The sequence below is a fragment of the Bufo gargarizans genome, chromosome 3, assembly GCF_014858855.1.
Source record: "Bufo gargarizans isolate SCDJY-AF-19 chromosome 3, ASM1485885v1, whole genome shotgun sequence".
NCBI lineage: Eukaryota > Metazoa > Chordata > Amphibia > Anura > Bufonidae > Bufo > Bufo gargarizans.
In genome coordinates this window covers 294,697,943-294,723,848 of record NC_058082.1, presented here as the reverse complement: position 1 = coordinate 294,723,848, position 25,906 = coordinate 294,697,943, and the positions used below count along the sequence as shown (strand labels likewise).

Sequence of the window (25,906 nt, the reverse complement as noted above, 5' to 3'; positions counted from 1 at the left end):
CACCCTGTTCAACCACGTCTGATAATCACTAGAACCCTTGTATAAAAACCAAGGAGTCCAAGTTTTGAGGTACTTTGTATAATTTCCTTCATCTTCCGCCAAGAGTTCCTCCATTCTACGGATTGAGCCAATCCCTACAGTATGGGGTGATCAAAGATTTCCGGTATCTAGGTATGACCAGGCGAGTGGCCTGCACAAAGAAACGCAAGAGACCCCTTTTCAGGGTAGATATAGAACCAGGAATAATGGACAACAGCATCCCCTCTAGTGTCCACTGTATAGACTTGCCACTAACCTGGTCATACAGATCATTCAAATTCTTCCAAAAAGGAGTTAAGCGGCTACAATACCACCATATGTGAGCCATGGCGCCTGTCTCTTGCTCACAACGCCAGCAAGTGTTTGGGCATGCCGTGTAAAAAGAGTGTAGTAGATCAGGAGTCCTATACCACCTTGACATCAGAAACAATGATTCTGTATGGGGACGAGCAATCGCAATAGTGATCCCTCATTCTCATACTATGTGGATCGGCCTCCTGAGAACCCAGGCATGTGACGCTACTTTTCTAAAAATCCAGCTTTTACCGATGCCAAGTCCTTTCCCAGCTTTCTGGCCTGGCCTATGAATAGGACATTACTTCTACTGTGGACGGGTCCAGAACTATCCTTCTGGTACAAGCACAGATGGGGTACATTCAGGGGCTGGTGCAAGGTGAATAATACTTCTGGCCTTCTCCATTGATCAGGCCAGGAAACCTGGTAAAGGATGTGACGTCAGTGGAAGCAGGTGTGATATGCCATCTATACGCTGCAGGAAAAATGAATGTCCTCAGTGGTGGTGTGTAAAGGCACGGCAAGTGAACATTGCCACTGATTGGCTAGAAGCGATTATGTGCATATAGAGGATTACACCTCCTAATAAATTTGTCACATCTTTTGGTGTGTCCATGTGTCAGAAAAGCCACTATGCACCTGCTATGAGCAGATGTACATTTTCATCATAGCTTACACCAATATCTAATGTAAGTTGTGCTAAATCTGTTAATCTGCGGGTAGCCACATGCTCTCCCCAGGGGCAGATTGGCCATAGACCTTACAGGAAAATTTCCCAGGGGGCCACCAAAGTCCTCATCTCTGCTTCTGACTGGGTACATAATGAGCTCTCAACAGTAATTAACGCTGTGAGAATCAGGTATTCATGTACCCGGCCAGTGATGGCACATGTCCTCCTGAATTGAACTGCTGTGGCAGGTACCTCAACTCCTAAGCCCTCTGCTCCATAGACGACTGAAGGAGGAGGACAGAAGATGGTAGCTATAGATGTCCACCACAGAGGGCCAGCTTTTGAGGCAGTATACTGTTCTTCACTGTATTTGGTTCTGCTGGGATTGTATTTTGAACTATGGTATTGTTGACCCTGCCTCCTTGTCTTGCCCTGCCTACAAAATGGGGCGACTTTCAGGTTTTTTTTTTTTTCCAGGGTCACTTTAAGTTCCAAGTCTGCCCCTGGCTCTCCTGCTAAACCCCACACACTTTTCATGTCACTTTCAAAAGATGGCAAAGGAAGCACAAAACAGCATAATGGTGTAAATGTTAGAACAAAATGATGTGTGTGTCAAAATTTGAAAATCTGCCTCAGAAGATCTGAACAGAACCTGAACGTGTAACGGCACTCTTACAGTGGCTGTAGACACCAAGTGCTTGTTGACCTCGTGACTCCTGCCCACCTTTGGACTGCGTTGGACTGATAGACGGCATAGATAGTAATGAAGTCACCCATGATAGCAATGCTATGAGGATACCTACTTATGTCGTGGCTGCATGTGGCTAAAACCACACCTGCAGTTTTTTCTGTCTGCCACAATTTCTGTAACAGAGTTCACTATCAGAACTGTATCATGACATGGTCAAAAGTCATACAGCTGCACTGGAGGAAATGATATAAGCACAGAAAAATCATTTTTGTGGACCCGGGTTGAATAGGTGACCTTCTGGAAAAGATGATTAGAGCCGGAAGTGACTATGATCCACTGCAGTATGACCATACTCTAATGACAGGTTTATGATGTTTTGGAGGATATTAAGAGACTGATTGTATGAGGATTGAACTCATGAACATATAACATATAAGCTGGATGAAAGGAAGAGATGGCAAAAGAGAAGTGATAAAAGGAATGTGAACTATACATTTGAATAGACAATCAACCCTTCATTCTCTGAAATGCGCAACCGACAATGCATTGATAAAGTATTCAGGCCCCTTCACGTTTTCCACATTTTGTTATATTACAGCCTTATTCCAAAATGGATATTATTATTTTTTCATCAATCTACAACCAGTAACCCGTCATGACGATGTAAAATCAGGTTTGTTGAAGTTTGTTGAAAATCGGAGCTGCCGGCCGGATCCGCCGATCAGTGTGACAACTGACAGCATTTGTAGAAGGATCCGGGTGCGGATCTGTCTACAAATGCATTGCAAGAAAGATCCGTCTCTCCGCTTGTCATGCGGATGGACGGATCCGTCTTGTAGTCTTTTTCACAGCTTTCCCGGTCTGCGCATGCGCAGACCAGAAGGACGGGTCCGTCCTTCAGTTGTTTTGCAATGCCGGATCCAGCACGAATGCAAGTCAATGGGAATTAATGTCCGATCCAGCATTCCGGCGTTTGATCAGGCATTTTGGACGGACATAATACCGCAGCATGCTGCGGTATTATGTCCGGCCAAAACACCTGACAGTGACTGAACGGAAGGCATACTGATGCAAACTGAACGGATTTCTATCCATTCAGAATGCATTGGGATATGCCTGATCAGTTCCTTTCCGGCATAGAGCCCTTTTGACGGATGGTTTATGCCGGAAAAGAATAACGCTAGTGTGAAAGTACCCTTATATATTAGATATAGCGGGATTTGAACCTAGTTCTGTGTAAGAGCAATAGGATGTGTTATTTTTCACGCTATCCTTGCTCTTTATCATTTATCACTTTTAGACCTTACACACTGCTTGTTGCTACCTGGTTTCAGCGAAAAGCATAATGCCCTGAATTTCCTTTATTTGTAACAACTGTATCTGTTTTAGGATCTTACTTTAAAATAAACAGAGATTGTATTACGGGATTGAAGTCGCTACATAAGCTATGCCTTGCTATCAGAAGCTTAGAGGCTTTCTATCACCAGATTTAACCCTAATAAGCTAGCTGACATTAGAGATGTGCTAATGTCAGCTAAACCTAAACCTAACTATTCTATTCCTACTTTTATCTATGCCCCGTTGGGTTATGGGTGTTGTTCCTGCTCCTAGAGGCTCCGTTCTCCCACCTTTGTCACCTCCCTCTGCTCGCATCTGTCTGCCAGCTCTCTGCTCTGGTGAAATCTTGCGCCGTTCAGCATTAGTGCTTAAATGCGGGAAGAAAAGGTCTCTCACCACCTATGCCCAAAACTTTTAGTATCTGACGTTTCTGTCCATAACTTATCAGATCACTTACCCAGAGCTTGCGTGCAGGACATAGTCTCAGAAGCTCTAAGTCCTCCGTGCCCATAGCGCATGTCATCGGTCTTAGTGATTTTTCACTACCTATCTCTATAGATCCTATGTCATCCTAACGTCTGCGCATGTCTTAACACTTAGTCTTTTTCCAGGATAATGTGCATGTGGCATTAGAGGAATTGGACTATATAGTTGTTTGAATCTTTCAAATGTGGAAAAAGAAATAACCTATATCAATTGCATCCCTATCTCCTCCTCCATTATATCTGAAAGCTCACTCCTTTTCAGGGCCATCTTTAATATTGATTGGACCCTGGGCAAAAATTTACTTGGGCCCCCTGGATCCCGCCTTCTCACACCTTAGCAGGCAATCACGACCTCCACCACAACACACAAATAATCCACACATGTGGTAGAGTACAGTGAATGACTGTAAATACTTCCAGTTCTGAAGACTCCAGCGGCTCAGGATCAGTGCTCTGGGCAGCTGGGCTCAGGCTGGAAGTGGGCACCGCTCTGCAGGAAGGAGACCAGGGCTCGGCTCACACTAGTGTTACAGTGGACCCCAGCACCCCACAGTATAGCACCCTATAGTATACAGTAACAGCAACCCACAGTATGCAGTATAGCACCCTATAGTATACAGCACCACACAGTATGCAGTTTAGCACCCCAAACTATACAGTACCCCACAGTATATAGTAGAGCAGTATAGCAGCCCACAGTATACAGCCCCCTACAGTATACAACACCTCACAGTATACAGCACCCCAAACAATACACGATACAGCCCCCCACACTATACAGTACAGCAGTATAGCACTCCACACTATACCGCACCCTCAGTATACATTATACAGACCCCCACAGTATACAGTACAGCAGTATAGCCCCCCCCCCCACACTATACAGCCCCCCACAGTATACAGACCCCCCCCCCAGTATACAGGCCCCCACACAGTATACAGCCCACCACACAGTATACAGCCCCCACACAGTATACAGTCCCACACAGTATACAGCCCACCACACAGTATACAGCCCCCACAAAGTATACAGCCCACCACACAGTATACAGCCCACTACACAGTATACAGCCCACCACACAGTATACAGGCCCCCACACAGTATACAGTCCCACACAGTATACAGCACCCCACTATACAGTAGTTTACAGTATATTAACATAACAGCCCCTGTCACCTTTTTCTGATGTAATCTTCACACAAAAAAGCTCCACAGTTAACTTCTGCAACACTCCACGGGACCTGTGATGACCTCATAGCCATGTGACCAGTAATTGCTAGGTTACTGGTCACATGGTTATGATGTCATTAAGGTCCTAAATCACAACTTTAACACAGTACAATCATGATGCCTGAACTCCTGGTAGAGCTGACAGCCTGACACCCGGGGCAGTGGCTAGCAGGGCTCAAGAGGCAGCTGCCTTGGGCCCCCCAGGAGCAACTGGGCCCGGGGCAGCTGCCCCTTTTGCCCCTTGGTAAAGACGGCCCTGTTCCTATGATAAATCAGATAATTTTATTCTTGGATACCTTTATAGATATTACATAAGGCATGATTTCACCTTTATCATATTTTTATTTTTATATTCTACAGTCATCATTTTATAGAAACATAGAAACATAGAATGTGTCGGCAGATAAGAACCATTTGGCCCATCTAGTCTGCCCAATATATCTGAATCCTATGAATAGTCCCTGGCCCTATCTTATATGAAGGATAGCCTTATGCCTATCCCATGCATGCTTAAACTCCTTCACTGTATTTGCCGCTACCACTTCTGCAGGAAGGCTATTCCATGCATCCACTACTCTCTCAGTAAAGTAATACTTCCTTATATTACTTTTAAACCTTTGCCCCTCTAATTTAAAACTGTGTCCTCTTGTGGTAGTTTTTCTTCTTTTAAATATGCTCTCCTCCTTTACCGAGTTGATTCCCTTTATGTATTTAAAAGTTTCTATCATATCCCCTCGGTCTCTTCTTTCTTCCAAGCTATACATATTAAGGTCTTTTAACCTTTCCTGGTAAGTTTTATCCTGCAATCCATGGACCAGTTTAGTAGCTCTTCTCTGAACTCTCTCTAGAGTATCTATATCCTTCTGGAGATATGGCCTCCAGTACTGCGCACAATACTCCAAGTGAGGTCTCACCAGTGTTCTGTACAGCGGCATAAGCACTTCACTCTTTCTACTGCTTATACCTCTCCCTATACATCCAAGCATTCTGCTGGCATTTCGTGCTGCTTTATTACATTGTCTTCCCACCTTTAAGTCTTCTGAAATAATTACTCCTAAATCCCTTTCCTCAGATACTGAGGTCAGGACTGTGTCAAATATTCTATATTCTGCCCTTGGGTTTTTACGCCCCAGGTGCATTATCTTGCACTTATCCACATTAAATTTCAGTTGCCAGAGTTCTGACCATTCTTCTAGTTTTCCTAAATCCTTTTCCATTTGGCGTTTCCCTCCAGGAACATCAACCCTGTTACATATCTTTGTGTCATCAGCAAAAAGACAAACCTTACCATCGAGGCCTTTTGCAATATCACTTATGAAGATATTAAACAAAATTGGTCCCAGTACAGATCCCTGTGGAATCCCACTGGTAACATGACCTTGTTTTGAATGTTCTCCATTGACTACAACCCTCTGTTGTCTGTCACTCAGCCACTGCCTAATCCACTCAACAATATGGGAGTCCATGCTCAATTATACTTTAATCATGATTATTCTAATAGTACATACAGTACAGACCAAAAGTTTGGACACACCTTCTCATTCAAAGAGTTTTCTTTATTTTCATGACTATGAAAATTGTAGATTCACACTGAAGGCATCAAAACTATGAATTAACACATGTGGAAATATATACATAACAAAAAAGTGTGAAACAACTGAAAATATGTCATATTCTAGGTTCTTCAAAGTAGCCACCTTTTGCTTTGATTACTGCTTTGCACACTCTTGGCATTCTCTTGATGAGCTTCAAGAGGTAGTCACCTCACAGGTGTGCCCTGTCAGGTTTAATAAGTGGGATTTCTTGCCTTATAAATGGGGTTGGGACCATCAGTTGCGTTGTGGATACACAGCTGATAGTCCTACTGAATAGACTGTTAGAATTTGTATTATGGCAAGAAAAAAGCAGCTAAGTAAAGAAAAACGAGTGGCCATCATTACTTTAAGAAATGAAGGTCAGTCAGTCCGAAAAATTGGGAAAACTTTGAAAGTGTCCCCAAGTGCAGTCACAAAAACCATCAAGTGCTACAAAGAAACTGTCTCACATGTGGACCGCCTCAGGAAAGGAAGACCAAGAGTCACCTCTGCTGCGGAGGATAAGTTCACCCGAGTCACCAGCCTCAGAAATCGCAGGTTAACAGCAGCTCAGATTAGAGACCAGGTCAATGACACACAGAGTTCTAGCAGCAGACACATCTCTAGAACAACTGTTAAGAGGAGACTGTGTGAATCAGGTCTTCATGGTAGAATAGCTGCTGGGAAACCACTGCTAAGGACAGGCAACAAGCAGAAGAGACTTGTTTGGGCTAAAGAACACAAGGAATGGACATTAGACCAGTGGAAATCTGTGCTTTGGTCTGATGAGTCCAAATTTGAGATCTTTGGTTCCAACCACCGTGTATTTGTGTGACGCAGAAAAGGTGAACGGATGGACTCTACATGCCTGGTTCCCACCGTGAAGCATGGAGGAGGAGGTGTGATGGTGCTTTGCTGGTGACACTGTTGGGGATTTATTCAAAATTGAAGGCATACTGAACCAGCATGGCTACCACAGCATCTTGCAGCGGCATGCTATTCCATCCGGTTTGCGTTTAGTTGGACCATCATTTATTTTTCAACAGAACAATGACCCCAAACACACCTCCAGGCTGTGTAAGGGCTATTTGACCATGAAGGAGAGTAATGGGGTGCTGCGCCAGATGACCTGGCCTCCACAGTCACCGGACCTGAACCCAATCAAGATGGTTTGGGGTGAGCTGGACCGCAGAGTGAAGGCAAAAGGGCCAACAAGTGCTAAGCATCTCTGGGAACTCCTTCAAGACTGTTGGAAGACCATTTCAGGTGACTACCTCTTGAAGCTCATCAAGAGAATGCCAAGAGTGTGCAAAGCAGTAATCAAAGCAAAGGGTGGCTACTTTGAAGAACCTAGAATATGACATATTTTCAGTTTCACACTTTTTTGTTATGTATATAATTCCACATGTGTTAATTCATAGTTTTGATGCCTTCAGTGTGAATCTACAATTTTCATAGTCATGAAAATAAAGAAAACTCTTTGAATGAGAAGGTGTGTCCAAACTTTTGGTCTGTACTGTATATTCCTCATTTATCTAGTTTTTATATTAATATCTAATTATAAAGAACATGATTCTAGGTTGTACCTTATAAGATCAAACTATCAGTCAAATAATTTTCAATTTTATTATTTAATCATGCTTATTTAGTTAATACTCTAATCATGTTTATTTTAATTTTATATTTAATCATATTTATTTTGATAGTACTTACCGTATATTCTTAATCTCTCTAGTTTTTATATTATGATATATAATTTTTGAAGAATCATGATTGGTACATTGTGAGGACATCCTATTAGTCAGAAATTTTAATCCAATAACCAATAATCATGATTGTCAGATGCTATTAAGAGGAATAATATATACGGTGTATATCTATATATATATATAAATATCCATGATCCAAAGTACGTGTAAACGCCATCCACTTATAACTAAAAATAGACTTCCAGATACAACTGATGAAGAAGACAAGGATTGACAATAAACATATGTACACACCATTCATTTGTCACTAAAAATAATCTTTAGTATCTACTGGTTCAAAATAAAAAATACATTTCTGTATAAGTTGAGGTGACTACTGTTCTGTCTAAGGCTTTTTTACTTTTCACTGTCATTTTTACCTTTTATAATTTTCTCCCATATTTAAGGATGAAAAATAATAAACCTTCATTAAGGCCCGTGGGACTCATTGTATTTAACTTATAAATCCAACGGGCCTCTATTTGCAGTAACTTTTTATCCAAGTTCCCTCCCCTTGGACCTAAAGACGCCTTTTCAATTCCCCAGAATTTCTAAACATTGGGGTTATGGAAATATTTTATGTGTCTTGCAATTGACATATCCTTCTTTGTTTCAATGGCACTTAAGTGGACCGATATCCGTCATCTTAATTCCTGCATTGTTTTACCCACGTACAGTTTCGGGCAGGTACATTTAGCTACATAGATCACCCCCTGGGTTTTGCAGGTTATCAGTTGTCTAATTTCATTCCGTCATCACTGGGGTTTATAAAGAATTTTGTTTTTAGAATTAATTTACAGAAGGAACAGTCACCACAAGGTGCTGATCCTTTTGGACTATCCCTCTGTTTAGATGGAGTACCAGGTTGTTCCTGATGGTGGCTATGGACCAAATAGTCCTTTAGGTTCGGTCCTCTACGATACGTTATACTTGGATATGGGCTAAGAACCATTTTTAGGTCCCTATCCGACTGTAAAACATGCCAGTGTCTTATCAAAAAGTTACACATTTCTTTTGTGTAGCCATCATATATTCCAATACATCTGATTATTTTTTCTTTTTCTGTTATTTTCGATTCCAATAAGTCTTCTAGTTTTCTTATCTTAGCCCTATTAAATTTTTTTTTTAAGGGGTGTATAGGATAGCCCCTATCCCAGAATCTAGTGAATAATTCTTTACTTTCTCTGAGGAAGGATTCTTCATTTGAACAATTTTGGTGCGCTCGGAGATAGTGACCCGTTGGTATCCCTCTTTTTAAGGGAAAAGGGTGCCAGCTTGTCCAGTGCAAATAGCCATTCGTGACATTGGCTTCCTATATATCTTGGTGCTTAAAGTTCCATTTTCCCATTTTTTATTTTCAGGTCTAAAAAATATTTCAGTTTCTTGATTCTCATGTGCATATTTAATACCTATAGTGTTATTGTTTAAAATGTGAACAAATTCAAGAAAGAGAGATTGTGTACCTTCCCAAAAAATAAGGATGTCATCTATATACCTGCCCCAAAATATAATGTGGCAGGTATAAGGCAGCATCTCCTCCGTAAACACTATGTGATTTTCCCACCACCCTAAAAAAAGATTTGCATACGTCGGTGCACAGGCCGTCCCCATTGTGGTCGCCTTCGTATGTTTATAGAAACGGTCCTGAAAAGTGAAAAAATTGTGCTCCTAAATAATTTGAAGTAGCGACAAGACAAATTATTGTGTTGCTGAAAAGTGATACTTTTAGTGTCTAGAAAATATTTTACCGCATTTAGTCCCAAGGTATGTTGTATGTTACTGTAGAGTGACTCCACATCTAAGCTGGCCAAAATGGTATTCTGAGAAAAAAACATATCATTAATCTTCAAAAGCAGATCTTTTGTATCTCTTATATATGAGGGTAATGAAATTACAAAATTCCTCAATATTTGATCCACATAATTACTTATTCCTTGTGTCAGACTATCATTTCCAGATACGATTGGTCTACCTGGTATAGGAATTTTATTTTTATGTACTTTGGGAAGAGCATAAATGGTTGGAATTGTTGGACTTTTGTTGAAGAGGTATTGAAATTCGTCTTGGCTAATCAGACTCAGTTTTTGGAAGTATCTGGTACGTTTGTCTATCATTCAGTAGTTTCAAAACCATATTCACATAGTCCCCTTTATCTTGTATGACTCTGTTACCACCTTTATCACTTGGTGTTATTACTATCATTCTGGCTTAAAGTATCCAAGGCCTTACTTTCCTGCAGTGTTAGAGTCGATCTAATACAATCTTTTTTCGCAATTTTAACGCTTTTATGTTCTGGGTGACTCAATTCACAAAGGTGTCTATTTCTTTATATTGTGAGAAAGAGGGTGTTAGTTAAGACTTAGGTTTTAGAGTAGTAAAAGGTGGTTCTAAAGTTGTTTCTAGGCCTACACTCTCTCACTAAGCTCTCCAAAGTTTCTACACATTTTTTCTCCTTATCATGCATTCTTTTCAAATAGTTTTCGTGCAAACAGGTAGACGTCTTTTATCCATGTGAATTTGTCACAATGCGGTACTGGTAAAAAAAAAGTAAGGCCTTTTCGTAATAATGATCCCTCTACTTCCGTTATTTCATATGAGGAAAGGTTAATAATCTGTTCATTTTCAATTGGGTTATTACTTTTTTCTCTATTTGTTGTAACCCCATTTTTACCGTTCCTGTAATTGGACCCCTGGGTGGCCTAAAAAACGGGGGGCAATTGCTGCATTTTTCTCCCCATCCAAGATGGGTTTGAGGTTTGAGCTGCTTGGGTCAGTTGTGTACTCGGTAGTCGGATTCAATGCTTGTGAGAAGACAAAAGGCTGTAAGCCACCAAGAGATACCTGGGGGGCTATGTTGTTATTTACATGTATTTCTTTTGTATTTGGACCTGAGGTTTGTGTCCACAACTATGTTTGTTTGCTTGTTCCTATATCCGGATATATTTGTCTTGTATCAGCTTGATCTTTAGTTTGTCTATTTGATGTTTGGTACCTTCTCTTTTTACATTTTCTTTTTATACCTCATCTTTGTTTTTGTACTCCCGATTGTACCGAGCCCTCTGTACCTGAAGTTTTTGTATCTGAAAAATCTGTGAACCTTTGAGATGTACCTCTAAAATTCTGCCTCATTTTCCAAATATATACTCGGTCACCCTCAATATCTGCGCGGTCCCTAATGTATTTTCTATGCTTTCTTTCATCTCATTCTGTAAATACATCCCAGCGGCTGCTTTTAAAGGGAACCTGTCACCGGGATTTTGTGTATAGAGCTGAGGACATGGGCTGCTAGATGCCGTTAGCACATCTGCAATACCCAGTCCCCATAGCTCTGTGTGCTTTTATTGTGTAAAAAAAAACCTATTTGATACATATGCAAATTAACCTGAGATGAGTCCTGTACATGAGATGAGTCAGGGACAGGACTCATCTCAGATTAATTTGCATATGTATCAAATCGTTTTTTTTTTTACACAATAAAAGCACACAGAGCTATGGGGACTGGGTATTGCAAATGTGCTAGCGGCCATCTAGCAACCCATGTCCTCAGCTCTATACACAAAATGCCGGTGACAGGTTCCCTTTAAATGTAAGAACCCTGAGGAAGCTGTGATATGCATGGGGCCGAAAATGTGTGCACTTTTAGCCTGAACATTCTGTTTTACAATATGGGTATGGACCAGGCTCGGACTGGCCAATAAGGGAACAGGTGAATCCCCCAGTGGGCCCCTGTACCCCATCCCCTGCACAAGTGGCACATGATACAGTAGACAGACTGCACTACATACGGAGGCAGTACATAACGTTTCAACCAGCCTATGTTCATATAAAAAACGTGGCAGATTATTTAGTATATTACTCAGTTTATTAGTAAAGATGCATCTGGTGGCGGATATAACCTCTAGGCACAGAGTCAGGCCAGCCATTATCCTCTTTCCCCAGGGACTTGCCCTCTCAAAGTTAAGGGCCCCCATGATTAATCATCTTGTGCGTCTTGCTGCCACTACGTTGGCAGTTAATATTTGCATGTAGCTGTACAGTGGGCCCCCAGTATAAAATTTACTGGTGAGTCATAGGCACCACAGTCCTACACTGGTATTGTACCCTTTATCTTTGGTATTGGATGTCACACTTTGTTACTCTAGTCCATTTGGATATGGGTATTTATCTAGGAACATCTGGGTTCCACTTCTGTTCTTGTTTCGAACTGGGTGCACATTAAAAGGAAACGTGTCACCAAAAATGTTATCTGCCAGTAGGGATGAGCGAACTTCCGTCCTCCCCTGCATAACAGAAATTGGACGGATCCGTTATACTGGCCATAGACTTCTATTACGTTATGTATTTCGTCATTGAATTGCGTTATGTTCTGTGGTAACGGAATCTATAACACAATTCAGCGTAAACCTGAACGTCAAAAAAAGTTTGCTCATCCATATCTGCCAGTTAAAATCAGATAGTAGCACATTTTTTTTTAAATCTGTTTTTATTCTCTGATTGTAGATTTTTTATATTCCATTTTCTGAATATGATTATGGAGGCGGCCATCTTGCCTGAGCTGTTCTTAACAGCATTTAGAAAGCATTAAGAAAAGTGCTTTATGACAACCATATTGACTTCTATGGGAGAGTTTTCTAGGCAGCTCAGTGCCCTGTGCAGAGGTCATTGTACAAGGAAAGAATAGAGGAGCTCTTACAATCACCTGTTGTGAATGGAGGATCCAGTCTTATCTATACACAGAGATTATATAATTACAGGCAGGGTTAGAATGAGTTAGTGGCGCCGATTATTAGACATAGTGGCCACTGCAAAAACTGCATTTTTTTTGTTTTGTTTACATATATGGAATACATTTAAAATTAAAAACATCATCATCAAACATTCTTCAAAAACAAACATAAAGCAAGTGTTAAACATAAGCAAGTGATTTAAACAGCAGGTTATTTTCTGATGACACATTCCCTGTAGTATCTAGGGACTGATTTTGGTCCTTCATAGGATTCCTATTATATACAGTATTGTAACTTTTTGTATTGGTGGCTTGAATAAAAATTGCTATATTTTTGGATGTGCGACTTTCTAAATAGGTGTTCTTTCCTATTATATGCTTATGATTGTTTGTATGGACTATTAGTATTTCCCTCCTTCATACCATCAGGATAGGTTATCAATATAAGATTGGTGGGGGTCCAACTCCTGGGACCCCGCAATTCAACAGTTTGAAGAATGTGAGATACTTGTGCAAATGCTGCGTCCTCTTCACTGTTTAAATCGCACACCATCTAGCTTGTACTGGTGGTATAGTATAGCTACAACTACTCATCCAATTCAAGTGAATGGAATAAGTACCGGTAGTTACACGGCACTGCTGCTACTAGCTAGACGGCGTGCAGTGAAACAGTGAAAAGGACACAGCTTTTGTATGACTGCTGCAACCACTTCAAGAAGCTATTCTGGTATTTTGAGGATAGGTACCGTAATCAGTATCGTAGCACTACACAACCCCTTTAAGAGACCCCATACACGATAAATAAAGACATTATCAACTATAAGAGTGATCAACCAGTAGGTTGTGTATGTTTAAATTGAACAATTTAAACATACATAGCACCATTAAAGGCCTCCATATTGTTCTGCCAACAGTCTAATGTCTAAGGGGAGCTCCCGACTCTCCTCTGACAGATGATTTAGGGGAAGAGAAGGATTGGGCAAAGTGAATATTTTTGCCCGATCCTTTTGTTCTCCCAGAAAAATAAGTCATCAGAAGTGTCTGTCAGTGGTCTCTTCTCACTGCATACACATATACGGATGAACCGAACGTGTGCGCGCGCGCGCGCGCGCGTGTGTGTACGGGGGAGTCAGGAGAGATAGCCGTCGGCCAAATCATAGTTCAGAACTTCAGCCGACAGATATTGAATGTGTATGAAGTCTTGAGGCACGCTAATCCTGAAAGCGATATGCTCCAATCAAACTGCATTGCGATTAGCACATAAGAATACATCCTTCAGCACCAGGGTTGCCAACTGTCCAGAAACTGGATAGTCTGTAAAAAATAGGTGACTTTTTTCCTGTGTCCGTGATTTTTTTTTTTTTCTAGGCTGGTGGTACTTGACTAGATTATTTTGGTGGTAATTATCATTTTACAGCTCACAGTAAATGATAGTAATGAGTTCTTATCAGTATATTAAGCTATAGACATGTATTACTTAGAATCTTTATCATTTATTATGGTTTTCCAATTTGTCCGTAAAAAATGTTGGCTGTCTGTGATTTTGGGTTGGCAACCCTGTTCAGCACAAGAATGTGTTTTTATGTGCTGATTGGAGCACATCTACTTAAGGACAGATGCTTTGCTTTAAGTGATGACTTATTGGATTTTTTTTGTTGTGTTCCCTAACTCCATCCACAATGTATACAGTATATTTATATTCCAGCCTCTGATGGCCTGTGCAGCTGAAACAATTTTACATGGTCCGGTCCTCTTTAAAAAGAGATCGAGCTGAACTGTGTAAACCCAATTTTTCTGAAGTGACAAGGATATGATATCATCAGCTCCCTGTCACAAAAGTTGCATAACACAGCGCTTAAAGTTAGCACTATGTTCTGTAGTATGACCCAGATACAGGAAGCCTCCTTCCTCCTTTCAGGTCGTTGCCATGGAAAGTGGTGATGTCACAATGACATCATGGGCATCTGACGGATACGGAGATGATCTGATCTGTGTACTCCTAGCATTCCTCTGTATGCAGGTTACTCCTAATATTATCGGCTATTATCGGTGGTCTGCATACACAGGAATGCTGGGATAACGCACATCATTTTATCCTCGCTTTCTCCAGAAACAGGAAAATATAATGAAAAAACAAAAATAAAAGAGAAATAATACTTCCCTGTTTTATACTAATGACCTATCCTCAGTGCCACCACCTACTCATCAAGTTCTAGCTCTTCATTCTCTTCCACTTCTTCCTACACTTGCAGCTAACCAACTGGCAGATGGTGGTGAGCAAGGTGTGGAAGTTATTCTTCCACCATCCCTTGTTACATCAGTGCTCCAACATAAATATCAGGTGGATAACATTGTTGATACCACTGTTGTCCCTGCTCACAAATCTGGTGGACTCTTCAAAGGTCCTGGGTACACGACATGCATACCTGGTAAGCTGCCTCTGCCTGAGCTCAAAGTGGAACCAACATTCTGCCCTGTTTCTGTTTGGGATGGGAGGATGTCCATTGAAGAACACATGGAGGAGATAGATAAGCTCCACACATGGGAACCACACCTGCAGAACCATGAAGGTGTCAGTAGCACCTGGTGGTGCATCATTACCATTGCCGCACAAAACTGACTCAGCCAATAAAGACATGTACTGTGTCTGACTGAACTTGCGGCACAGAGACAATTCCACTTGAGAGTACAAGGCAGGGATGGGTTTTTATGAGAAATAATGTTAGCTAGGTATCTCAATTGAAGCTAAGTATGCACCATCAGTTGCCTATAGGCAGTGATATCCACTAAGTCAGGCATGCTCAACCTGCGGCCCTCCAGCTGTTGTAAAACTACAACTCCCACAATGCCCTGCTGTAGGCTGTTCAGGCATGCTGGGAATTGTAGTTTTGCAACAGCTGGAGGGCCGCAGGTTGAGCATGCCTGCACTAAGTGGTACAGCAGCAACATAGCCAGGTGGGAGTTCATTCATTATAAATGACAGAAGGTGGCGCAAGGGAGAGCAGTAGCACAGTAGATGTTGACAGTGATGATGATGACAATGTGGCCTAGATAGCAGAATGACAAAGGGGAGGAAGACGGTCTTGCTCACTGTGCTGGTCAGTTCAATTTTCCCACGTGAACCTGATGCCGATTCATGTGCTGAAGGAGATCTACAGGTGAAACTCGAAAAATTAGAATATCGTGCAAAGTTCATTTATTTCAGTAATGCAACTTAAAAGGTGAAACTAATATATGATATGATATTTTAAGCCTTTATTTGTTATAATTTGGATGATTATGGCTTACAGCTTATGAAACCCCAAAGTCACAATTTTGAGGTACACTTTGCTCAGGGGATATGGATTAGCTAGCTGACTAGAATATTGAACCTTTTCACAAAATTCTAATTTTAAGCTGCATTAATGCAATTCCTTTTAATTTGCATTACTGTCTCAAATGGACTTTTGCACGATATTCTAATTTTTTGAGTTTCACCTGTACAGTTCTCACATTTGTTGTTAAACAGCCACATCTTAGGCTAGGGCTACACTATGACATTTGTCGCGCGACAATTTTTAGAATGATAGTCTATGGCAGGGCTGGCCAACCTGCGGCTCTCCAGCTGTTGTAAAACAACAATCCCCACCATGCACTGCTGTAGGCTGAAAGCTGCAGGCTGTCTGCGCATGCTGGGAGTTGTAGTTTTGCAACAGCTGGAGAGCAGCAGGTTGGCCATCCCTGGTCTATGGTGTCGCATTGCGACATGCTGCGACTGCGACACGACAGTAGAAAAAAATCCATCCAAGATGGATTTTTCTGCGACTGTCGCGTTGCAGTCGCAGCATGTCGCAGTGCAACACCATAGTCTATCATTATAAAAATTGTCGCACGACATTGGTGTGACATCAATGTCGCGCGACACATGTTGCAGTGTAGTTGTGCCCTATGTGTCGCGCGACACATGTCGCTCTGTAGCCCTATTCTGCAGAACTTACACACTGCGATATTGTTTGCTGGCAATGTTGTCAATAATTCCTGCACAGACTCACCGCCACCACCAGACCTTGCCCTAGGTCGGATAGCTTTTGATTCTACTCAACAGCAGTTGCATTACCGGCTTCCAAAGCTGAAGTATAAAGTAAAAGCAAATCTCCTTGAATTTTTATATCCATATGTCAACTCCACTCGATTGCAGCCACCACCACCCTCCTCATCTCATGTTAGCCCCAACCGCTCCGATATTGATGACCTATGCTTACAGTTAAAGGTAAAGATCGGGGTCAAAGGGAGCCCCTTCTCTCTGTCTAACCAGTTGGATGCCACAGTTGCTATTCACTGCGGCATTAGAGCGGTTAAAGGTCTGTGATCAGAACCATCTCTGATCAAGGACACTGCCTGCATGTATCAACTGTGTAACACAGCTTGCACCCACCAGCTATGGGTTAAACACAAATGTACATGACACAACATTGGAAATAAATAAAAAGAAACACGCAAAAGAAGTAGAAGGTTGCTTAATGTACTTTATTTACTATAAAATAAAAGAGCTTTTTGTTGGATTTCTAAGGGCAAAGAGAACAACTGTCATCCAAACATTTCTGTCTCAACCTCTAAAAGCAAGACTGGTGTAAGCTTTGGGAGGGAAAAAAAAAGACCAAGAAGCAGTTTCCTTATGGGATTTTCTCCTAAAATGTTGCTCTTCCTCCACCTTGCTGCCATAATAAATAGGAAATATATATTGCACGAACAAATGACAGGGATAGTAGGATGAGTTGATAATTATTAGAGAGGCTAACATAACAAGAGCCTATTTTCTATACACATCAGAATCTGGTCCCCACAGCAAAATTACTGCTTGACCCACACAGAAATAAAGAGATAGTTTATTAGTTTATAGCTTATAGTCTTCCGATTCATTTGGCAAATATTTCTGTTTTTAATGTTTCTAACTTTGAGTGAAACTATCTGATTCAATATATGTCGAAACATTCCAATATGGGAAAATTCCCTAACATACCCTGGAGAAAGGTATAAAAGCCTGGAAAAAACTAGTCTAATATGAAGCAAGCGTTCTGTAAGTATGGTGATTGTGTTTCATGTTGGGCATATCCATACACACAAACCAAATTACCCCAAAATTAGCAAGATCAAGGTGAGGTTTTTTCCCTCCCTATATTGGAATGAAATGAACAGTTCGGGGTTATGTTCCCAAATCAGAATCTATTCAAGCATTTTACAACACAAAAAAGCAGCTACTAAGCAGTCCTGCCAAGGAACATCACATCCACATGCAACTGCCTCCAGATAGCAAGAAATGTCAACTGGATTGAAAACCTGCTTTCTATCCAAACAGGGGAAGGCAAGGTTATAGGGAGAAAGGGCACACTTTAAAGAAAATATTCAATTAAGCCTTAAAACCCTGCTATGCCAGTGCACACTGATTCATTTGCTCTCGACATGTGCCACCCAGCGCAGACCAAAGCAGCATGATAGATGTCTGGCAGATGACGTTGGAGGAAAAAAAATTCAGGTCAGAGTGTAGTGTCCAGGAGAAGAAGAAGTGACCTCTCTCCATCAGTTATTCCCAATTTTCCCAGTCTTCATCCTCAAGCTGAAAATATGTACAAAGGAAAGTTAACCTCTTTGATGCAGAATAAGTTGTGTATCACACAATGGGCACTGTGTAGAAGAACTGAGACAGCAGCAATGCCTCTATTAATCCTAATAATCATGTGGCAAATCACATGATCACAGGGAGGAAAGTGACATAAATAGAATGTAGATCATATAGTGGCAGATGATGGTGTCACAATGTCTATGTTAGGGCTATTTTTACTTAACTGTACTACTCTACCTCTATTAGGATATAATGAGGTCATAGTGAAAAATTATCTTTAGAAGATATGTTTTCCAACTTTCTAATATATTTAGTATTTCCTCACCATTTTCAAGATGTTTACTTGCTGTTAGTGAACCATATAAGTTAAATTTATCAGCCTAGACTCCACTTAGATCAAACTCTCAGCATCTGGACAAATATAAAATTACTTCAATTTACTGACAAATATCTTAAAAAGATCTGTAAAGAATAAATCAAGGCAACTGGACTTACTGTAGATTTCTTGAAAATGTTTCACTCGTTCTTCCAACGAGCTTTCTCAATTCTGAGTGACTGTACAAGAATTCTCTGGGAATAAATATGTAACTGAATCAACATCTGGTAATTATACCCAGCATGGGGTCATGGGGTATAATTACCAGATGTTGATTCAGTTACATATTTATTCCCAGAGAATTCTTGTACAGTCACTCAGAATTGAGAAAGCTCGTTGGAAGAACAAGTGAAATGTTTTCAAGAAATCTACAGTACGTCCAGTTGCCCTGATTTATTCTTTACAGATATACCATGACCTGGATAAATGAGAACCTTCACAGACATCTTAAAAATAGTCAGAAATTGAAAAAATGTTCCGATTTTTTCTTTGTACAGTGACTGGACTGACGCTAAAGGGATTGTCTCATCTCGCCATTACTAAGGCAAGATGAGACACAGTCCTGACCACCAGCCGGCTGGGAAACAGAACAGTAGAGATCATTGATGCTCGCTGTTTCAGTAGCTCACATTGGGGTGCATTAGAGCTAAGGAAACAGTGTAGCATAGCAAGCTATGTTATTTCTGAGTTAGGGAGACAGTATAGCTTGCTCTGCTACGTTGTTTCACTAGCTCTCATCCATGGCAATGACAGCTACTGAAAACAGCAGAGCGCCGGAGCACTCTGCTGTTTCCCAGCCGGCTGGTGGTCAATACAGTGTCTCAGCTCACCTTAGTAATGGCGAGATGAGACAACCCCTTTAAGACTGCAAAAGCACTTTAAAGGGTTGTCTTAGTATGACAAACCCTCTAGATATGTCCTACTAGGGCACACAGACACTTAAACCCTCTCTATGAGCCAGTGCGGAGATACGGTATGTTACATAATGCATTACATAAGCTTTCATTTAAATGGCAACCATCTCTAGAAAAATGTATAACCAGTTGCCCCAGGGAAGACTGATGGACGATTTGATAATGATGACCTATCCTAAGGAAAGGCCATCAATACTGACAGACTGGAAAACTCCTTCAAAAAGCGGTTGTCCAGGTTTCTTATTTCTTTTAAAATGTGAACATAACCCAAACCCCCCCCCCCCCCCCCCAAAAAAAACCCTGTCATCGGGATGTGTAAAGAACTCCATACTCAAATGGCCCCTGCCACTTTTGGTCTCTGTCTGTCAACTTCCTGTACAGTCTGAGACACATGCACCACTGCAGCCCATGACTGGCCAAAGTAGTGACATATCCCCTAGCAGCACGTGATCCAGCAGTGAAATGCTACTTGGAGACACGTCACCTATGAGTCCACTAATTGGCTGCAGCAGTGCATGTGTCCCCATCAGAGCAGGAAGTTTACAGACTAGGGCCAGAGGTCCAGTGAAGACAGACCATGAGCCAGGGAACCGAAACAGTGGCGAGGACCAGTTGAGCATGGATTTCTCCACAAGACTAGTTCTTTGTTGGGCGGATAAAAAAAAAGCAGCCTGGACAACCCCTGTAAGGCCAATTCAGAGAGTCCTTAAGGGGTTAAAACACACTTTGTGTGTGTACAAAGTGTAAGAATGATAATGTTAATGACAATTCCAATGATGAACGTACCTCTCTAGGTATCCACATGGTTTCTGGCTATGTAAAAAAAACTCAAGAAAAAATATGATTCTGACTTCAAGCCCTCACCTCTCCAGATACCTCCACCCGGGAAAGTGCCAGCTGTACTTCCTCTTCTGTCATGTCGAAGTCTTTCTCCCAGTCCTCACTGACATCTGTACTCGACCCTGCAAGAAGAGAAGCCCAACGTAATTAAACCAACCAGACAACAGTTAAAGGGAACCCGTCATCAACGTTATGCTGCCCATACTAACAGCAGCATAAAGAAGAGACATGTGGGTTGATTTCAGCGGTCTGTCATTTATAAGTAAAAAATAAGTGGTTGCCAAAAACCAACATCACAATCATTGCAGACTGGGCCTGGAAAAGAGCCCCGGCCACCTGAGAAGAGTCATGGTTATTCATGACTTCCTGCTCTCCCGCCACCTGCTGATGACTGACAGTCTTCTACCTAGTTTTCTCCCTTTCTCTCTAGTAGAGCACTGACAATCAACAGCAGATGGGTAAAAGAGCAGGAGATTATGAATAACCAGGACTCTTCTCAGGTAGATTATGATGCTGGTTCTCAGCAACCACTTACTTGTAGCTCATGAGTGACACATCGCTGAAATCAGCATTTCTGTCACTATTTTATGCTATCCTCAGTGAGATTAGCATAAAGTTGATGACAGGTTACCTTTAAAGCAACACTACAGCTGGGCACTTTTCATTCAGCTCCGCCATTCTTTTAGAAATTGTATTGTGCCAGTTGGGAAAGCGGTAGTTTGAGACACTCCCCTTGGCTGTTCTGCCACCTAACCCCTTAAGGACCTGGCCAATTTTCATTTGTGCAGTCTTGTTTCTTTCCATCCCACCAGCTGTAATTTTTTTACATTTTCTGTTCACATAGTCGTATGAGGGCTTATTTTTTGTAGGACAAGTTGTATTTTTTAATGGCACCATTTATTTGCACTGTAATATAGGAAACAAGTCTTTGTTGGGTGATACTGAAAAAAATGCAATTATGCCATTGTTTGTTAGGTTTTACTTTTACAGTTTTCACTGTACTCTAAAAATGTTATGACAAACTTATTCTGCCAGTCAGTACAAATACGGCAGTACCAAACTTCTATACCGTATTTCCACTGTGCTACACTGGGTCACAGCACAGAGCGGCAGAAAGGGCGCTGAATCTCCCAAGTGGTGGCGGCATCAGGAACAGGAGAGGCAAGATGATTTATTATTGTTCTTTATTCTTTATTTTTTGTCTGATCTGGAGTATGATTAACATTGGAAGTCTGATCTGGGGTCTGAGCTGAGGTCTGGTTAACACTGGGGGTCTGAGCTAAGATCTGATTAAACACTGGAGGTCTAAGTTGAGGTCTGATTAACATTGGGTATCTGTGTTGAGGTCTGATGAAAAATATTTTTTTCTTATTTTCCTCCTCTAAAACCTAGGTGCATCTTATGGGCAGGTGCCTCTTAGATGGCGAAAAATAGAGTTGTTTTCATTGTTTTTTGAAAAAAATATTTGCATTGCCATATTATGGTTAAATTTTTTTCCTCTACAGAACTGATCCATTGCTTGTGTATGGGGGACAAGCTGTAGGTTTTTGTTGTATCATTTAGGAGAACATACGACTTTTTGATCACTTTTTTGTGATATACCCCTCCTGCAGACACTGAGCTAATCAGTTTGTACAAAAGCAGTAGGAGCAGCCAACAGAAAACAATAAAAAGGAAGAAAACCGGAGATGGGTCTTTATCCAGGACCCATCTAGGAGAACCAGCAATGTACATACAGGGTTGGAGCTGTGTCCCCCAATGAACTCAGCGAGAAAATAACTTTACAGGTAAGCACAAAAAATCCTATTTTCTCGCTCATATCATTGGGGGACACAGAAGACCATGGGACATTAAAAAGCAGTAGCATAGGGAGGGAACAAGAACAGAACAAGTCCAAGGCCGGCCATAAGGCCCCGCACAGAAATGCGGGGGAAAGACACACCAGGAACCCTGAAAAGGGACAGGAAGACCCATTCCCCAGAATGCCAGCCAGAGAGCAGCTGAATACGCAGAGGCTCTGGCTGGGGAGAAGAAAGAACAGCCCAGGGAATATAAGTCACGGCTTAGGAGACTTCAGAAGAAGTGGAGAGCACACAGAATATCTACAAGATGGAGAAGAATGAAGACAAGACAGTCACCAGAAGCAACGGAGCGATTGAGGAGGATACAGGAGAGAAATATGTAGCCTGGATCCGGAAGACTTCTAAGGAGTGATGCCCATGGATCGAAACTCGAAGGGAAAACAAAAAAAAATAAAAAACAAAAAATGAATGAAAAGAAGAAAAAAAAATGAAAAAAATTAAATAAAATATAGAAAAACAAACAAACAACAACACTGATTGGAATACTGATTGGAAGAAGACAAACTGAAAATGGCGTCTGGATATCAAGGGCCAAAGAACTGCAGATGTGACAAAACGTGCCCCCCATGGGGGAAGAAATAGGGATGACCGAAGGCACCACACACCATACCGGACTGCTAGAAAAGAAGAACACTCCATCAGGACCATAACGAACAAGTCAGAACTAGAGAACTTGGAAGTCAGGCATGAGAATGTCCCACAAGAAAAAATTCTTGAGGGAATGAATAAACGCAAAAGGGAACAAGGAAGTGGAACAGACCTAAAACTGACAAAAAAAAATTGGGGAGTAACCTGACAGGGAAAGGGTGTCCTCCGGGATCAAAAATGTCCCCTTAAGACCTACGGCCAAGGAGGTTTCTTCATAAGAATGTTTTCCCAGGAAGCAGAGGCATATAGAGGAGGATCTTAAATTCCAGAACAAAAGAGTAGAGAAGTCGTCTGATACTCCATGGCAGGCTGCCTGAACTGGCAGACCTAATCGGAAGCTGCAGACAGGAACCAGAGATAGGAAAATACTGCGCCAGGACGGGAGTGTGGACCCCGAACGCCACAAAGCCCCAGAAAAAAAAAACTGGTAATAGAACCAACACCACCCGCACAGGCACCCCACAGCAGAAAGGGGGCATACGAGAAGCCAATGGCTATGAACACTGACCGAGCTGGCAGTAACAGTATGTGGGGGAGCGCAACTACTTGCCCTGCGGACGGGGAGAAGTAGAAGCAGCCAATGCGGCTTACTAGAAAACCAACACTTAGGGGTGACAACAAGGGCAGTACGACCGCTCGACCCGGTGAGGGGAGCCATGCAGACAACCCACATATGCAAACTGAATAAATGCTTACCCAAACTCCACAAGGAGGAAATGCTGATGCTGTCACCATAGTAGATTGTAGAGGCAATGCGTGCATGTAAAGGGAACAATGTGCTAAGCCAGAGCCATAGAAATCTGTAGGTTTTCCCAGGTACAGAAAACTTACTAATGCCCAGCAGAAGTTATCAAACCCCTCAGCCGCAGCGTGTCATGGCAGAACATTAGCAAAGTGCCCCCTGTGGAAGAAGGAAATGTAGACACGATCACAACTACAACTAGCGAGAAGGCACCATGCCTAGAAGGAGGAATGCTGTGTAGATACTGACAGAATGCCAGGGCCGATACTCCACATGGAGGAAGGGGATGTGGAGAAAACCATAAATGTAGTGTCCCCCGCCTATGCGTCATGTAAGCCGCAGTTAAAGGATGAACACTAAAATTCCCCCTGGAAGGGTTCACACAGTAGTAGCCACGGAACTGGAGTAGCCAGAATATCTATGGACAGCGCAAAGACTACCTCATGGGGGGAAGCGATAGCAACAACTATAGCCTCTAGGGTCAGAGGAGAGACTCCACCTGAAAATGAGGACAACAGCAATAGCCAGCAAGAATTGGCAATCAGAGCACACGTTCCACCTACGGAAGGAGTGTGGAGTGCCAGGGACAATCAACCAAATGAGAAGGCACAAGGAAAGGTATGAGGTAAGCCAACGGCCTGTTAGAGTTAGGTTGGGTTCACACGGGCGTGTCCGGATGCGTCCCGGTACATTGCGGAAAACCCGCGCGATTAGGTATGCAATTGCAGACAGTTTTGACTGCGATTGCGTTCCGATGTTCAGTTTTTATCGCGCGGGTGCAATGTGTTTTGCACTTGCATGATAAAAAAACGACTGTGGTATCCAGACCCGAACTTCTTCACAGAAGTTCAGGTTTGGGTTAGTTGTAGTGTAGATTGTAGTATTTTCCCTTATAACATGGTTATAAGGGAAAATAATAGCATTCTGAATACAGAATGCTTAGTAGGTGATCAATTGAGGGTTAAAATAAAAATAAAAATTAACTCACCTTCTCCTCTTGATCGCGTAGTTCCCGGTCTCTTCTTTACTTCTTTAATGATGAACTACCGGCTAGGACCTGTGGTGATGTCAGATCACATGCTCCAATCACATGGTCCATCACCACGGTGATGGACCATGTGATTGGAGCATGTGATCTGATGTCACCAAAAGTCCTTTAGCCGACAGCTCATCAGAAGAGACCGGGAACTACGCGATCAAGAGGAGAAGGTGAGTTAATTTTTTTTATTTTTTTTAACCCTCAATTGACCACCTACTAAGCATTCTGTATTCAGAATGCTATTATTTTCCCTTATAACCATGTTATAAGGGAAAATAATACAGTGAATAGACTGTCACCTAGCAACCATGCGTGAAAATCGCACCGCATCCGCACTTGCTTGCGATTTTAACTCAGCCCCATTCACTTCTATGTGATAAACGCACAATATAGAGCATGCTACGATTTTCACTCAACGCATAAGTGATGCGTGAAAAAAATCACAGCTCATGTGCACAGCCCCATAGAAATGAATGGGTCCAGATTCAGTGCGTGTGCAATACGTTCACCTACCGCATTGCACCCGCGCGGAAATCTCGCCCGTGTGAACTCAGCCTTACAGGCCGACCTGAAGATAGAGGCTGCCACACACCAATCCAAACTAAGACTACCTGAGGAAGGGGGTAGTGTGAAGCAGTCACAGTATCCACAAGTAGTGCCAAAATACCACCTATGACGGGGGATAAGGCCATTGTAGGTACCACCCATGGAATGGGATTGCCATGTGACAAGGAACAAATGAAAGTAGTCGCAGTAGACAATGTTGAAGCAATTACTCCACCCAAGAAAGACGGATAATGTAATGGGAGGAACAGTTTCCAGTGGTAGTTGAAATACTCCGCCGACGGAAAGAGGGGAACCGAAAAGATGTACAGGGTCCACTGGTTGTGCAACTACTCCGTCAATGGGGGGAGGTTAATGCTACAGGATCTATAGCACGCAATTATGGTGCAACTAATCCCCCAATAGAAGGGGGAAAGCCGATGATATCCAGTATGAGAGCAATTACTCTGCTTGCAGAGGAGTTTATGCAACAGAACGTATGGTATCCGGTGGAAGTGCAATACTCCGCCTAAGGAAGGAGGGTAAT

At 42.0% G+C, this 25,906-nt stretch overlaps 1 protein-coding gene across 1 annotated transcript in view; it reads right to left on the bottom strand.

The window, feature by feature from the left end:
• Positions 1-17,281: 17,281 nt before the first annotated feature.
• Positions 17,282-25,906, bottom strand: part of BSDC1 (BSD domain containing 1) — a 59,673-nt gene continuing 51,048 nt past the window's right edge. The window contains exons 10-11 of the mRNA XM_044286496.1: positions 20,550-20,647; positions 17,282-18,389 (exon numbers count right to left, since the gene is read on the bottom strand). Of these exons, the coding sequence (XP_044142431.1) occupies positions 18,357-18,389; positions 20,550-20,647 (131 nt within the window). The 3' untranslated portion in view covers positions 17,282-18,356. The remainder of the gene's footprint in view (positions 18,390-20,549; positions 20,648-25,906) is intronic.